Raw genomic sequence first — 16,243 nt, forward strand, 5'->3', positions numbered from 1 at the left:
AAACCATGGTTCAACGATGAATGCAAACAAGCTAGGAAGGCAAGGAAAAAAGCAGACCATTATTTCCGTCGCCATCCTATGGTGCATAGTTTAAATAAATTTAAGATTTTAAATGCTAAAGCCCGGCGTACTTTTAAACAGAACAAACGCCAATCTTGGCAAAATTATGTATCTAAAATAAATTCTCGGACACCTATGTCCAAGGTATGGAACATGGTCCCGAAAATTAAAGGTAAAGGTACTAAATCTACTGTCCATCATCTTAAACATGGAGATCAATTACTTACTGATAAGTCAGATATTGCGAATAAACTGGGTGAAACTCTCGCTAAACATTCTTCCTCTTCTAATTATTTGCCTGAATTCCAGTAGTATCAAGAACAACAAGAAATGAGAAATATTAATTTCAGCTCAGATAATGGGGAAGATTATAATGAAACTTTTTCTATTCATGAGCTCCATACTGCTCTTGAACAAGCTCATGATACTGCTACAGGAGCTGATAACATCCATTATCAACTCCTGAAGCACTTACCAGAATCCTGTTTAGAGACGCTCTGATCAATTTTTGATGATATTTGGACTTCCGGGAAACTTCCTTCTTCATGGCGTGATGCCATAGTAGTACCAATACCTAAACCTGGACGTGATCATACCGATCCATCCAATTATCGTCCGATTTCATTAACTAGCTGTGTTTGTAAGACCATGGAACGCATGATAAATAATCGACTTGTTTGGTACTTGGAAACAAATAACCTCATAACAGATATCCAATGTGGTTTCCGTAAAAACAGAAGTACTGTCGATCACTTAGTGCGTTTAGAATCATTTGTGAAAAGCGCGCTGATTAATAAACAACATGCTGTGTCTATCTTTTTTGATCTCAAGAAGGCATATGACACTACCTGGAAATATGGCATTTTGAGAGATTTACATGATTTCGGTTTGCGAGGTCGTTTGCCTGAATTCATGGGAAAATTTTTAAATAACAGACAATTTCAAGTCCGCGTGGGTTCTACCCTGTCTGATCATTACAATCAGGATCAGGGTGTTCCACAAGGCAGTATTTTGTCTGTCACTCTTTTTAGTATAAAGAAAAATAGTTTATCAAAAGTTTTAAACGATTCAATTGATGGATCGTTATTTGTGGATGATTTTAATATTTCTTGTCGAGGGAAAAATATGCATACTATTGAACGGCAACTGCAGCTGTGTTTGAACAAAATAGATAAATGGTGTCTTGAAAATGGCTTCAAATTTTCTAAATCAAAAACCAATACAAACCCCACAAAGACCCAGAACTATTTCTAAGTGGCAAGGTTGTCAAGGAGGCTAAGTTCTTGGGACTTATTTTTTATTCACATTTGACCTTTTTGCCCCATATTAAATCCCTTAAAACCAAATGCTTGAAGGCACTCGATTTATTAAAGGTTGTTTCTAATTCAGAATGGGGAGGGGATCAGACTACCCTCCTTCACTTGTATAGATCACTCATCCGCTCAAAACTTGATTATGGCTCAATCGTATATGGTGGAGCCTGTAAAAGCAACCTGAAACTATTAGATTCTGTCCACCACCAAGGTCTAAGACTTTGTATAGGTTCCTTCAGAACTTCACCTATTGACAGTCTCTACGTTGAGGCTGATGAACCATCTCTTGAGCAGCGCCGTATTAAGTTAGCTTTACAATACATTACTAAATTTTACTCTAATGAATCTAACCCTGCCTATAACTGTGTTTTCAATCCCCTTTACGAGGATTTATACAATAAAAAATCTTCTGTTGTTCCACCTCTAGGACACAGAATTAAGCCATTTTTTTCTTCGGCCGGCATTGGGCTGGAAAACATAGCTCCCTCCCGTCTTCTTTCTTCTCCTCCTGGGCAGTTGGTTAGGCCCGAAGTGGACCTAACATTAACCACATTGAAAAAATCAGAAACTAATGAATTACAATATAAACAAGAATATAATCAACTAAAACATAAATATAGCAATTATAAATCCTTATTTACAGATGGGTCCAAGGATGGTGGCGCAGTGGCTTGTGCCACTGTCATTGGATCCAGAACAATATCTTCTAGATTACCAGATAATAGCTCTATCTTTACAGCAGAAGCTAACGCCATACTAACAGCTCTTAAATACATACAGAGACACCCTAAACGTAAACAGTATATAATCTATTCAGACTCTCTGTCTTGCCTTCAGGCTATTAAAAATATTTCTTGTAAACATCCACTTTTACTAGAAATTATTGAATTGTATAATAATCTTGCCACTGGCCAGTGCGACATCGTCCTTTGTTGGTTACCTAGTGACGTTGGCATTTCTGGTAACACAATGGCAGCACTCAACAAATCTGTGACACCCCTTGTTATTCCATACTCAGATTATAAAGCTACAATAAGATCTTATATCCGTCACCTGATGCAAAAGAAGTGGGACACCCAGGTAGGTATAAATAAATTACATGAAATAAAACCTAATATCGGTTACACCTACTTGGGTTGTCAGTCCAAATTTGAGGAGGTTATTATGCGACGATGTCGCATTGGCCATACGAGGTATACTCACGATTATCTATTAAAAGGTGAAGATCCTCCGTTTTGTATCCCTTGTGATGAAAGAATCACAGTCAAGCATGTCCTGCTTGACTGTGTTGAATATTCCATCACAAGGGATAAATATTTTAATTCACGAACTTTGAAGGGTCTTTTTAATTCTGTTAGCTCTCATTTAATTATTGCATTTTTAAAAGAATTAGATTTGCTAAATGAATTGTAAATAGATAAATATTTTATGCTAGGAAATTTGAATAAGTAACTTAGAGTGTTAGTGGCTGTATCCTCGAGGGGGGTTAAAGCACTGTGAAATTATTGTCCTCCTGAGAGGGTACGTAAGTCCCAAAACATTTGAAGTCAAATTTGATCTTCCTTTGTTCTTAGCCGTAGTATTTCTGTCATTTTAATTTGTGGCTAATCCTGCATACAATCACCAGCAGCTGAGGGGATGATGTAAATCCAGCTAGGGACCATGCAGGTAGCAGAAGTACTGTAAGTCCCCATGGCCCCTAGTATGGTGATATACCTTCAGTTGTTGGTGATCTATATAGCCTGTTTTTATATTGTATTGTCTGAATAGGGATAATGATTTTAACTTTTCACGCTAGTTTTATTTCTTATTGTGATATTCTAGTTGTTTTATTGTCCTTCGTCGACAGGTTTTTTATGATATACATAGATTCTTTTTTTAAGAATGCTCTCGTCACGATATGGCTGCAACACTGCCGATGTGACGTTAAATATTAACTCACTCACTCACTCACTCACTCACAACGTGAGAATCTAATTCAGGTATCCCCCGCCATGATTTTGCTGGAATATGTAAACCCAAGTCACTCACCAAACGTATGCTATCTATTTGGAACGCAACAGTGCAGTGGTCTATTACGCTGGAGGCCCGGGTTCGATCCCTGTTGGAGGTACCGAGCACGATAGGTGCCCGAAAGGATGTGAATGTGAGAGTTTAGTTCATTGCGTACATAACAGGCAGCACGACTGTATGATCCCCAGGTAGTTGGAAACGGATCCGAAAATACATTTGTCCTTTGACCGTGGGTAGTAATGTTCCTAGCGCAGTGAGCTGGCAATGTTCTTGAATATGTGTGCCATAAAAGTAGACTATTACTGTTATTTGTGATCCATACTTTGTCAGAATTATGTCCATGTTTGTTGGTCTGATCAGTGTGGTTACTGGGTTCTACCCTAATCCCATCTTGTTCGCGTCCCTAACAAACACACCATAGTCTCCACCATGTCCATTTCGAATTTCATCGTTGCAGGTGACAGGATGAAGATCGCTGTTGTTGTGTGCCTGGTGGTGGTGGTGGTGAGCGCTGTCGCAGAGGGAGCATCTGTCTATAATAACGACGAAGCGGTGAGTGGAGATGCTAAACGAATCTGATCAAGTCAAGTAGATGTCATTCTATTTGTTACTGTTTACTCCTTTACTAAAACATAACTCTTACAATGAGCAGCAAAACTGGGATATAAGAGCTCAAGAATACTTCACCACGCATGTCGAATGGGTATGAGTAGCCTCCTGAAATAGTTTTGTTCATGTTTTTAATGCTAAACTGGTGTGTTTGATAATGATATTGATGTACGATATGAATCGTCCCTACTGATTTACTACAAATACAAATCCGAGAAATCCGTATTTCTCATGAATACGGCCAAAAGGTCATTGACTTTAAAGGATAGCCTACAGTCAGGATTGGCATTTAACTGTGAACTTAAAATCAAGTCAGGGGTCAAGGTCACAAGGTTATTGACGTTTAATTGTGTCTTGCAATTGAATAAGAACATTTACCTGAGACTGCGTAGAACGATGTTCAGCGTGTAAACAAAGCTTTGCTCCAATCTGCAACAATTCTCACCTGAAGTGATTGTCATTTTTCTTATAGTTGATATGGTCGAAACATCCGGGAATAGTACGTAAGTATACGCGTCTTGTCATGTTTGCAATGCATGTCCTTTTAACAGTGGAGGATGACATATAACCGGGTCATCCTTTTCATTTTTCTCCCTTAAAACTACTAGTTGATGACATTTGAGGAAAGCATTTTATCGCCGAAGAAAGATTTAACAAATACATCAAAATATTGCCCTATTGCACACTGAAATGCTTTGATTTTCCTATTGTTCAACATTGTCGAAACGATAAAAAACCCAAAAGCAGGTACAAACTGAGGTATTCGTGATGAATGCTAAAATCTTCGGGCACAGTTTCGTTTTCTACGTGTCGGTAGTTTGTGAACTATAGCTGAATTAGTTCAGGTTTTCTTCAATACTCCATTCACAAAGATCTAACCCGACATGGTGCACATACCTGGTCACTACTGATTCAACAAGGTATGGGTCGGTTTGCACACAAAACGAAACATCATGCCAGGTTTTATGCTTTTGCCCTGGCCAAACTTTGTCCAGTTTCATTTGATGATTATTACGATCACAACAAACAAACAACAGTCTCTTAATCTCCAAATTCTGCTTGATCTACTGGACCATATTAGACATCTGTGAGCTCAGACCTGCAGGAACTGAGATCAGTTCCAGCTGAGACATAGATCTGAGTGGTCTAACTTAGATTCACCTCAGCAATGCGGATTTTAAGGTCAGCTGAATTGCGTGTCCTCAGCGGAGTTCAAGTTCTCATACATGAACCTTGGGGAGTTCCACCTGAAAAAGAGCTGGGGGCAGCAGCCTTGACATAAATGAGCGGAGTTCAAGTTCAGGTATAAAGGAACTGACCTGTGTTACAGGTCAGATATACACACGTGTCTGCTCAGCGGCGTTCGAACTCACACTTCAAACACACTCACGTGAACTGTGGGATGCTCCATTTGAGCGATGCATGAGCTCGTCAGAGCTCAGAGATACCTGAACTGGGCGAACCCACAGCTCAGACATCCAGCTCACTTCCGTTCTTCAAGCTGACAAACACCTGAAACATACATGAACTGGACGAAATTGATATCAGATGCACGTGAGCAGAGTTGAGCACTCCTTTCTAGTGTCACATATATCTGCCTACAATTACACATTACACATTTTAGTTAGCTCCAGTTGTCATGTGAGAGTTTACAATTATCCATTACAGCTTAAGTACATACTGACTTGAAATATTATGAGCAGAGGTAAATTCATTCAAGTAATGTACAGATGGAAGATTTCATATCGTTGACTTTTAACGTGTCTGGCGTCTTTTTCAATTTAGGGTACCACTAAGTCCAGGCTTTCTAGAAGCGCTGAGACCACAGACGCAGAAATGTAACAACGTGGAGCAAACAAAACAATACATATCCAAGTGAGTACGTTGAAATGAGGACAAAAGTATAAATAACAGCTTTGTTGCATAACATAAGGTTAATGGAAAAAACAACGCGTGCACAGAGTGGAAGCTTGACATACAAGGTAGGAACACAATAAAACATACACAGGATTGTTACATCCAGGGCAAGTAATACTCAAGCGAGAACATAAAAGGACATGAAAATAGCTAAAATATATGCATAGGTTAGCGCGGTTTAACCTTTAGTGCTACACGTAGTAGCTTGACATAAAGATCAAAGCACTTCAGTACATACACTGGATAGTAGCTTGACATAGACATAAATCAGTACATGCAAAATACGGAATTGTAGCTTCACGTTTACGATAAGATTAAAACAATTCATAGATAGCTCAGTAGCTTCACGTACAGAATATGAATAAAACAAAATGCAGGGTTTCTTCTTAACAGCAAAACAAGAAAAGCAATGCATGCGGTGGCAGTAGATTGGCGTTCATGGTAAAATAAAACAATTGTTACCGCTTAACACATAAAAAGATAAAGGTTAAAACAACGCATTCATTAGCTACTTACAATTTAAGAACAAAATATAGTATACAACGCTAAACAGCCTCACGTACACAAACAAAATACTGGATACATTGGCAACATCCATTGTCGTGGAAGACTGGAGGAAAGAAATGTACACACACGTCACATGGTTGTCATCCAGGATAAGATAAAATGGAAACTGAAACAAATACACAGGGTGGTGCTGTGGCCTTCATATCCAGCTATATTCTGACATATAAGGTCTTTGAATTCTCTACCTGACAATATGAAAGACAAAATCAACCATGCCCCTTGAAAGATGATTTCAAAGGAATCCATGCTATGCCAAACAGATTGTCTGACCAAGGTAAAAGCATGCACCCATCCTGATAATCTTTATAATGTGTCTGAAACCAACAATCAAAAACCCAAAAAGTAACATGAGATAAAACTCACGATAGTATCAATTCCTAAAAGTACAAAGCATTTAACTTTTTCTATGATATGCTTGTCATACATTTCACGTTCCAGGTGTTCTTAGCAAAGACTGGCAGAAACTGATGGGTTAACTGACTGTCACACAACAAACACATCAGTTCAGGATAACAACCACCTATTTTCTTACATTTCATTTCTCCAGTTGTTTAAACCTATTAAAACATAGTTCAGAATCGCAAATGAATCACATTCTAAACGCCCCCAAAGATTAAATTCAATTATTGTACATTAGATATATAATATTTTGTATATCAACTTGCTACATATCGTTCGGTAATGTTTCTCGTTTGAAGTTTGCGTTTTTGAATAACATAGTCTGGAAGAATTAGTTGGTTTTTTTCTTTCGGTTGTTTGGGTTATTTTCAGATGATGTGTTCCGGACAAACCAGGATTTACTGTTATAGAACACTATCTGTAATGGACTGTGGTTTCCTGTGGTTTTTGGAGTGCCCCATATATCAACCATATTAATAACATTAATAGTCCGCTTATATGGCGGTCATATCCAGACATATCCCATGAAAACGCATGGATTGTTACGAAAGTGATCGTCATTTCTCATATGTGCTAACGATTGCGTCATGCCTTCCTTTACACAGGAAACATCAGAATACCAGAAATCATTGTTGGGACATTTATTGAAGTCCAGAAGTCATGGGAACAATTGTTGATTATACGACACAGGTTTTCATTTTCACCCGACAAACATGTGCAATATATCCTCAACATTGTCACTTCCTAATGTAGAAATCTTAAGGAAACGGATTAAAGTGTAATTTGTTTTAGAATATGATTGTTATTTATATACATGTACGTGAATCAGAGAAATATATTCTTGATCTGAAGAAGAGATCACAGTGCAGTGAGTGCTTATTGTGTATCATCTGACGTGTAACATGACTAAACATATAAGCAATTCATGATTATTGGTAAATAAGGAAACAAGTACAATGAACAAAAAGGAAGTGTATCTGTACACATTTTGTTAAAGCATGACTCAACGTGAAGATTACATATTTTAACGTTCTATACTTAGATATAGATTTTTTTCCCTTATTCTCCTATCCTTCTAGTTACGTAGATTGATGTTAGTGATGTATACCATTGAATTGTCTATTCCACACTCAATTATTGACAAAACACGGTGATGTAGATTTAGAACTGCCAAGTGCAGCTTTAAACAACAACGACGACAACCACACAACAACAAACCAGAGATCAAGAAGTTGATGTTCTGACGTTTTCACGTTAAACATCTGGCGTTAATTAATATGCTGTGGTGTGGCCTAGTGGTTAGGGCGGTTAGTCGTCACGCACACGAACCAGCCCATTCCTGGTGTCTCCCGACATCATATTGATGGAATATTGCCAAAAGTGGCGAAAAACTAAACTCACTCACTCACTCATTAATAGCTATCTGCATTAACGTCAACCGCTTGTCTCAAGAAACAGAACATAATGTAGGAATTCATGCTCAGTTGATGCAATTGAACTTTTCTTTTTCTGATAGTCTGATTTTATTTCAAATGTTCAATCAATGATTATAAAGGTGAATGTTGGTGGTACGTCATGACTGACTCCTCTTTCAGACATTCTGGTATGCTCGTGTCTTCTCATAAGTGTTCGGAACGTCAGCAACTTCTCTCTGTAGGACATCGTAGTCATTCCTGTTCTCTGGTACTTCGTTCTCATCACCGACACCTACACAGATACATACAGAAAATGTGTATTGCCCCTCTGACACATATTTGGAAGAAAAATAAATTGTTATGGACACTGAGTGAGTGAATCAGTCAGTGATACTGTTATTAACATTTCAGCCTACCACAGCGGCCTTAAAAAAATCTAGCCTAAACAACAGTAATGCTATCTTATGTCACCATTTAGGTATCCTCAATAGACAGTAAGTAAGCATATACACTGACAAACACTGACCTTGTGTTGGGATTCTGACAGGAGCGATCACTGTAGCTGGTGGAGTCTGCATGCTGTAATGGTTGGGAGAGAATATAGATATTTATAGATGCTTCAAAAGAGATGCACCTACCTGGACATTGCTAACGCCTCTATCACTTACACCTGATCATTTGTATTATTGTGTCCAGCTCATGTCTACATATTGCTTACATTTAAAATCAGATGCATAAAACATAAAATTTAAAAAGGTATTTTAATAGAAACTTTTAATTTCGGAAATTTCATAACTCATTGACATGTTTCGTAGTTATGAATGGCTCAAAGCAATAATTGTTAAAGATACACCTACTCGGACATTACTCTCGCATTTGTATTTCTGGTTTTCTTGACTCCTGTAAAAGTGAAAGATTTTATGAAAACCTAGAGCTACAAAAAAAACCCGAAAGTACGAATAAGTATGGCCTATGTTGACTGCCGTTTTCAAAGGTAGCCGTCATACACAGATTATAAAAAAGATTCAACATTATGTGGCTGGACGCAATGCAGTCCACACTCAGGAGGTAACCGCTAATGGCTGCTGCCTGTGCCTGCAGTTTCAAGTGCAGATGCATCCCCCGTGTATTGTATCATGATGCCACTGTGTTCAGAAACGAATGATCAGTGTGGGGTTAAACATCATCATATTCTGCTGCCTCAACTGCTATCAACTGTTCATTGGACCGAGTGTGCAGCTTATTTACCATTTTCAGGAGAGCATGCCAAAATGAGAACTTTGTAAATCCCCTATCGTGAAAGAATGATTCCATCCCTGCAGACTTTGGACTTAGTCATGGTTCATTTCTTGACGCACTCGGACTTGCAAGAAACTGTCGGCATACCTATACAATCTGCTATTTCGTCCCTGAAGTGGTACGCCACACACAGACAGATGACATCCACGACCACCATTACACAGACACCTACAGTCACTCCAACACCAATCGAGGATTCCTGGTTCTGTTCTGTGATTTAAACATTGTGCATTTATTAAAATGTGTAATAAACCAATTATGTTACACTGAATATGCAGTTTACCTTGCCTGTGTGCACAATAGCTAAGTTGCATTACGAATTTGAGTTTTTATCACATTAAGTCATAAGTTCGGAAATGATAACAATTCAGGAGATGCGCTCTATTTTGTATCTCTTTAACACGGTAAAAAGGAAGAACAACTGAGTTTGTTTCAGTGCAGCGTGAAATATAATTATCAGTCCGTCGGAGGAATGATGAAATGAATTTTGAACCCACAACGGACTAAATTCCTGAGCTTTAAGTAAACTACAATAGTCAATATATCGGTACATAAACACTCTCGCGTGAAAGAACTAAAGGATAATTTTAGATATTTGGACATGAACTGGTCGCATAAACTCTTTCCCTTCAATGTGACCTTGTTGAGAGTAACGCCTTAGAAGAGTGACGTCTAAAATTCCCTTTATAGACGACACTAAAACTAAAAGTGACCGAGGGATGGGAGACTGGGTACAGTTAAATGTGCACTGTTTACACTGAACTTTTCAATTTACTTTACACCCAGAAGTTCTGTGACATGTACCGTCCTTTCATATATAGACAGAGATGGGGATACAACGGGATGAAACTTCACACACACTTCTGATGGACATTACATGGAATAACCAAGTCAGTGACTTTAGTTTTATGTCGCTCTTAACAATATTCCAGCAAAGTCTGGATAACACCAGGAATGACCTTTTTATATCGTACAGGAATAAACAGACGTTTTCTGGTCGTACTAACCGAGGACAGCTGACAGAGATAATATCTTTAATATACAACGATCAGGAACAGCGTGGACACGACAAAAGAAAAAATGAGGGAAATACCATTTTCAGTTCTCATGTGTGTTGTCTCCTTTGACTGACATAAGTGATATGGTGACTGTCCCAGTATCACATGTGACGAAAACCGTGGCATCCATGCTATTAGTTTTGTGGTCAGGATCATGAAGTAAATTCCTTCTTAGATACATATGCAACTCTCCGTTGCTTTATTTTACATTTTGGTAACACTCACCGCGTGGGCACGTATCGGGCGGTGATGGCGTTGCTATCGGTGTTTGACCTGGAAAGGAGGTTGCAGCAGTTAGGACGTGTCCTGTTTTGTGTACTGATAACAAACATTATGTAAAATATGCATGTATCTGCATACCACAAGTAGTATAGGTAATAGGGGTTCTGGACCACTTTCAAGAAATGTCTCTACAAAGCCTTATTTACTAAATAAGGCTTTGGTTGGGCCATTAGCTCTTGCTACTATTACCCCTACTACAAAAAAGTTGGCGGTAATTACTGTGCCTTGGTAGGAGGTAATACTGTGCCGTACGGTACGATCAATAATTCTTCTCTTACAAATCCCCTACCCGGCCCATCCCTCAAGTAGTACAAGTTGGGTTCGTCGGCTTTTATATCCACTTTATCTATGTTGTAAGTTTTGACTGACCATATAGGATCGGTGGCTCGCTTACGACTATCGCCCTCGTGTTCCCCCGGCTGGTATAGATACCTCACTAGGGCCCTATCTGGTATTTGTTTCTCCTTCCCACGCAATGGAGCGGCCGACTCTGCAACTATTGATTTTAGTTTGATAGCGTCTGCCGGTTTCTTACTGGTGAGACGGGTGACTTCATGGTTGATTGCCGACACCACCTTGGGTAACCTCGTGACCCATTCAGTCGATCGTTTTCCAGGGGTGGCCATCTCCCTAGCATACTGATGGCCGAACAAGCGCTCAGCCAAAGTCCTATTAAATCTCTCAACTATGGCTTGGCTGCGATGGGCTCCGGCCGTGCCACGCCTGACCTTTGTATCGTGTTTGGCTAGCAGTTGTGACACGGCACCCATGAACTCCCGTCCGGGGTCAACTTGCAGCTCTGTTGGCCACGTCAGCGGGCTGCGTTTGTATATGCGTTCGAATCCTCTGGCTACCTGGGCCGAATCTTTCGTGGTCAAGGGTTCGGCTTCCTTGTAACGACTGGCTATGTCCACTACGGTTAAGGCATACTTGTACCTCTTGTCGTGGGGTAGGAACAGTAGGTCTGCCTGGTGAACGCTATTAGGTATGTTAATACCGAACCTCCTTCTAGGTACGTAGCGTGGTGCCGGCAAATAGATCTGCCACAGGGCTTGTTTTTCAAGCCACGCTTTGGCTTCCTCCGGGGGTACTCGCGCTATTTTAGCTAGCTTATCTACTGCGCTAGCTCCTTTCCAGTACCCACGCGGGCTGTAGTAAATAGCCTCAAATTTTTTCATGTCCATACGCGTATGTGTTTATCCCATCAATAGCTATCCAACGTTTCGTGTCCATAGGCGACAGGGACGTCTTGTTTATAGTCAGTCCGTATATCTTATGTCCATCACTTCTAAGTGTGTTCATTTTATGTCTAAAGGTACGGGTCTTGAACAGGGCTTCCTTGAATCTGGCGTGTTTGATGTGTTGTTTCACCACATACTTCTTAACCCCCTTAGCCTTCCGGATCTCACTATTGTCGGCTTTCAGTATGGAGTACATCTTAGGTCTCAAACCTATGTACTCGGCTATGGGCGTGCCAGCACACTCGTCCTTCATCTTACCTAGGACCTTTTTATTTACCGTACTGTGTAGGGTATGGGTCTTAGGGTAGTCGCTGGTGTCGTATAAATCAAGGTGTTTTTTCATGTCCTCGTACACGTCCTCGGTTCGAATCTCCATCAGCAGGGAATCCGTGTCAGTGTACAGCACTTCACACCTGTCGCCGTACTGTTTCTTGAGCTCGTTGTAGTAAAAGTCGTACATCAGGTGTTTGGATAAATCGAGGATGCTCATCCCCACGTAAACAGGCCGGTTGAATTTTATGTGGCTTTTCTTCATGTGTATGGCAACCAGGTCGTCTGTAAATATTTTATTACGGTTGAATGCCGGACTGGCTATCAATCTCCTGAGTTTGTCTTCCTCACTCGACCGAACCAGCTTCACGGTCACGCGTTTCCTCAGGTTCTCCATAGTCTTACCAAACACCGAGTTATTCATGAGCTTGTAGAGATTTTTCTCAAAATCACTGGTTGCTTTTTTTCGTAGGTCTGTGTTCATTCTGATGTAGGGCTCCATCCATGGGCTCTGGTCGAACATGAGCACCCTGTGTATTTTGGTCAGCCTCATACCCAACGACAGGTACAGCTGTAGGTTGCGATAGTGAACGATGTACTTGGTCTTATTCATTAAGTTAGGCACGAGTTTTTCAACGTCTGTCACACGACCACCTGACAAGTTATGTTGGTACTCAGACATCCAGTCTGTATTAACCCTCATACGTTCGGGGGCCAGGGGGTAGCTGTTGTGCGATGTGTGTAATTCCTTGGGATACTCTAAGTCAACTTCGAGGATATACCCTTTGTTCGAATCTGGTGCAACCTCTATAACATCAACGTGGGGTACCCATTCGAATCCCCCTGTAGGTAGATACTGGCTCATGGCCCAGCCGTACAGGTTGTTTGCGTCGAGGTAGAGAATGTGATTGGTTGGTTTGTTAGGATCATAACCTTTCACGTATTGATTATTTGCTTTAGCGTATCGTTTGGATGCCATGGAAATCCCACCTCGCAAGCCTTTCTCAATGAATAGGTGCATGTCGTAATCTGTGAGCAATTCCAAATTAACTCCGGTCTTTTTAAGCAAGGCGTCCCACGACAGACCTGGGCTGGTGTAATACCATGCGGGGTCGAGTTTATACTGCTTTAAACAGGTCCGCCTGAACGTTTCAAACACGTCGGCTAACAGCAGTACATCTGTCCTCAAGTACAGGTCGTGATAATCACCCAGGTTCTTACAACCCAGTTTATTCCATACGTTAGTCGCGTGCGAGTAATCATCTCGTGAGACGGACGCCTCATTCAGCTTGCTATAAAAGCAGTCAATAGGGGGTAGTCTGGTCTCGGTGAACTTGGCCCAACTATCCATGTACTCATAGGGGTACACACCCTTCCTCATAAGCAGGGGTCTAGTCTCAGCGTCTGTGTATCGATCGGTGATAGGGAAGGTATTGTTGGCCTTGACCAGACTGTCGAGTGACGACAGGAGGAACTGAAACGAGTCAATGAACCTAAGTCCGTTTAAGCTGAAGGAGATGTATCTCTCCATGTTGTTGGGGATGCACGTTATATTACCATCGATTTTCGCGATGGCCTGCATGATCAAGTGTGAGTCGTACCCTCTCAAGTTGTGAAAGACAACGGGGATGTTTATTGTCTTAGGGTTGATTTTAAGCTTGAGGTTGCACGCGTTGTGAGCGGCGCCTCTATACTTACCAGTTATGTGACAGTGATCTCTCACCGAATCACCGTTAAGTGGTGAGTCGCACACGTGACAGTTAGTGCTACTAGCGTGAGCTAGCCTGTCGGCTCGGGTCATACGCATGGGAGCGATTCTATACAATGCATTCCTAATAATTTTTTCTTCCTCCTGCAAACACTTTAGAAACCTTTCAGCCGCGTCAGGGCCCCTATACACTACCGGAGCTTTAGTTTCCCCGTCACAACGGGCGACAATGTATCCAAAACCGCAGGCCTTATGTTCCTGGGTTTTGTGGGTGAAGCTACCCCCACTAGGGGGTGTGGGGGATTCCCCAACCACTAAGGCTTCGAAGTCGGCGTATATAATATAAGGTACAGACATTTGGTTCTTGTGGTTACTGAATTTTAGGATATTTTCACCTTCCTTAGGCATTTCGACTCGTATGGCCGTCTGCCCCACACCTTGACAATCATCCCGGTGGGATTCTAATAAATCAGCTCGACTGAAACCGTGTAGACATCGTTCACAGAAGTGGGTCTTTCCTTTGTATGCTGATTGGTCATACAACAGCTTGCTAAAGTGTTTTATCCATGTGTACTGATACTTTTCACCTCGCTGGATCATGAATATATTGATAACTTGGCGATCCTTCACCGGGCTTACCCTGTGTACTATTGTTGTGTTACCTTCGTGCCCAAAGACATTTATAGCCAGATTATTCTGTTTTTCTACTTTAGTGATCTGGGATATGGGGGTGGGTTCATCTATACCATCCCAATTAAGCCCATCATCTTGGGGATAGCTAGAAAGCCTATCTGAATGAGTGCCAGCTGGAAATAAGGCTGACCTGATAGCTAACCTCAGGCAATCGTTTCCTCTATTCTTAACGTTTACTATGGCATGTTTGTTCCTATAGTAGGGAGGCAAGGCTAGGTATGACCCGCCTCTGAACGGCACGTAGTTAGCTATGTCTAGATAGACGTTATCGATTTTATCTACAGCCCACCCGGACCCCAAGTGTGTGTAGCGTTCTAGGTATTCTCGTATCTGCTGAAAACTATTATCGATTGATGCGTCAATGGTCTCTGCATGTGTGACGACCTCTTGTTGACCTCGGAAGTAAGGCTGAACATACTCAGTGGTACTCCCAACCTGCTTATCGAGCGACATTTTCACTGTGATCTGAAACTTGATACTTCCTAGGTTATTTAGTTCCTGGTTGACCTTTTCAGCTATCAGAGGCTTGATATCTATAATGTCTATGTTTCTATCAACGTGCATGCGCCAACCTCTCAAATAGTTGCCTACAGCGCGCTCAGTGCGCACGAACTGTAGGTCAATAGCTCTATTCTGTCGTAATAATTCTATAAGCTGTGGTTTTCTCATACGGGAATACCCGCCTAAACCCAAATCGTGTGCCTCGGCTTTCAGTTGTTTTACAGTGGGACGTGCTACGGGGGCATGTGATAACAATGCGGTTAACCCGGCTCTCCCCAGGTTTGAATAACCCGTGTATCCAAGCTGTTTTGCTTGAGCTTTTAATTGTTTTACCGTAGGAGGGGCTTCTAAACCTAGTAATCTCAACAATGCTGACTTCCGCATTCTAGAATACCCGATAACACCTCTCTGTTTTGCGACCCTCTTGAGCTCGCTTACAGTAGACATCGTGTTTACACCTAAGAGAACTAATGTCTAATTGGTTCACAGTAACCTTATTAAAAAATATTTCAATCCAGAAGAGGCCAAACTCGGGCAGCCGGGTCCAATTCTAGTAATTCTGTCAAATCGTCCCACGTACCTGGTAAAATATATAGTGTGGCTGTTTCAATCCAGCACTCGCCTTGGTTATAGTATTCACTTAGACTTGAAAAACGTTCTATATGGTATTGAGTCGCGATATCCCGCTCCCATTCGAAGGGGTGAGTATACTTAAAACCCTCTTTAATCCATACCACGTCCAATATTATCTTAAATCTGAAGCTTCCCCATAAAGCCAGTTCATATTTGAATATGTTTTTAACTAGAGATGCGATCACACTTTCCGCAGACATAGCTATACGTAGGTGTGTATAATCTCTAATTGGTTCACAGTAAGGGGAGGTAACTCTTAAGTGGC

General features: G+C 41.0%; 1 protein-coding gene across 1 annotated transcript in view; it reads right to left on the reverse strand.

The window, feature by feature from the left end:
* Positions 1–5,933: 5,933 nt before the first annotated feature.
* LOC137271841 (uncharacterized) overlaps positions 5,934–16,243 on the reverse strand; it is a 36,015-nt gene continuing 25,705 nt past the window's right edge. Inside the window, exons 15-19 of the mRNA XM_067804237.1 lie at positions 10,876–10,923; positions 9,680–9,802; positions 9,151–9,193; positions 8,820–8,872; positions 5,934–8,585 (exon numbers count right to left, since the gene is read on the reverse strand). Of these exons, the coding sequence (XP_067660338.1) occupies positions 8,470–8,585; positions 8,820–8,872; positions 9,151–9,193; positions 9,680–9,802; positions 10,876–10,923 (383 nt within the window). The 3' untranslated portion in view covers positions 5,934–8,469. The remainder of the gene's footprint in view (positions 8,586–8,819; positions 8,873–9,150; positions 9,194–9,679; positions 9,803–10,875; positions 10,924–16,243) is intronic.

The sequence above is a fragment of the Haliotis asinina genome, chromosome 1 (assembly GCF_037392515.1).
Source record: "Haliotis asinina isolate JCU_RB_2024 chromosome 1, JCU_Hal_asi_v2, whole genome shotgun sequence".
NCBI classification, from domain to species: domain Eukaryota; kingdom Metazoa; phylum Mollusca; class Gastropoda; order Lepetellida; family Haliotidae; genus Haliotis; species Haliotis asinina.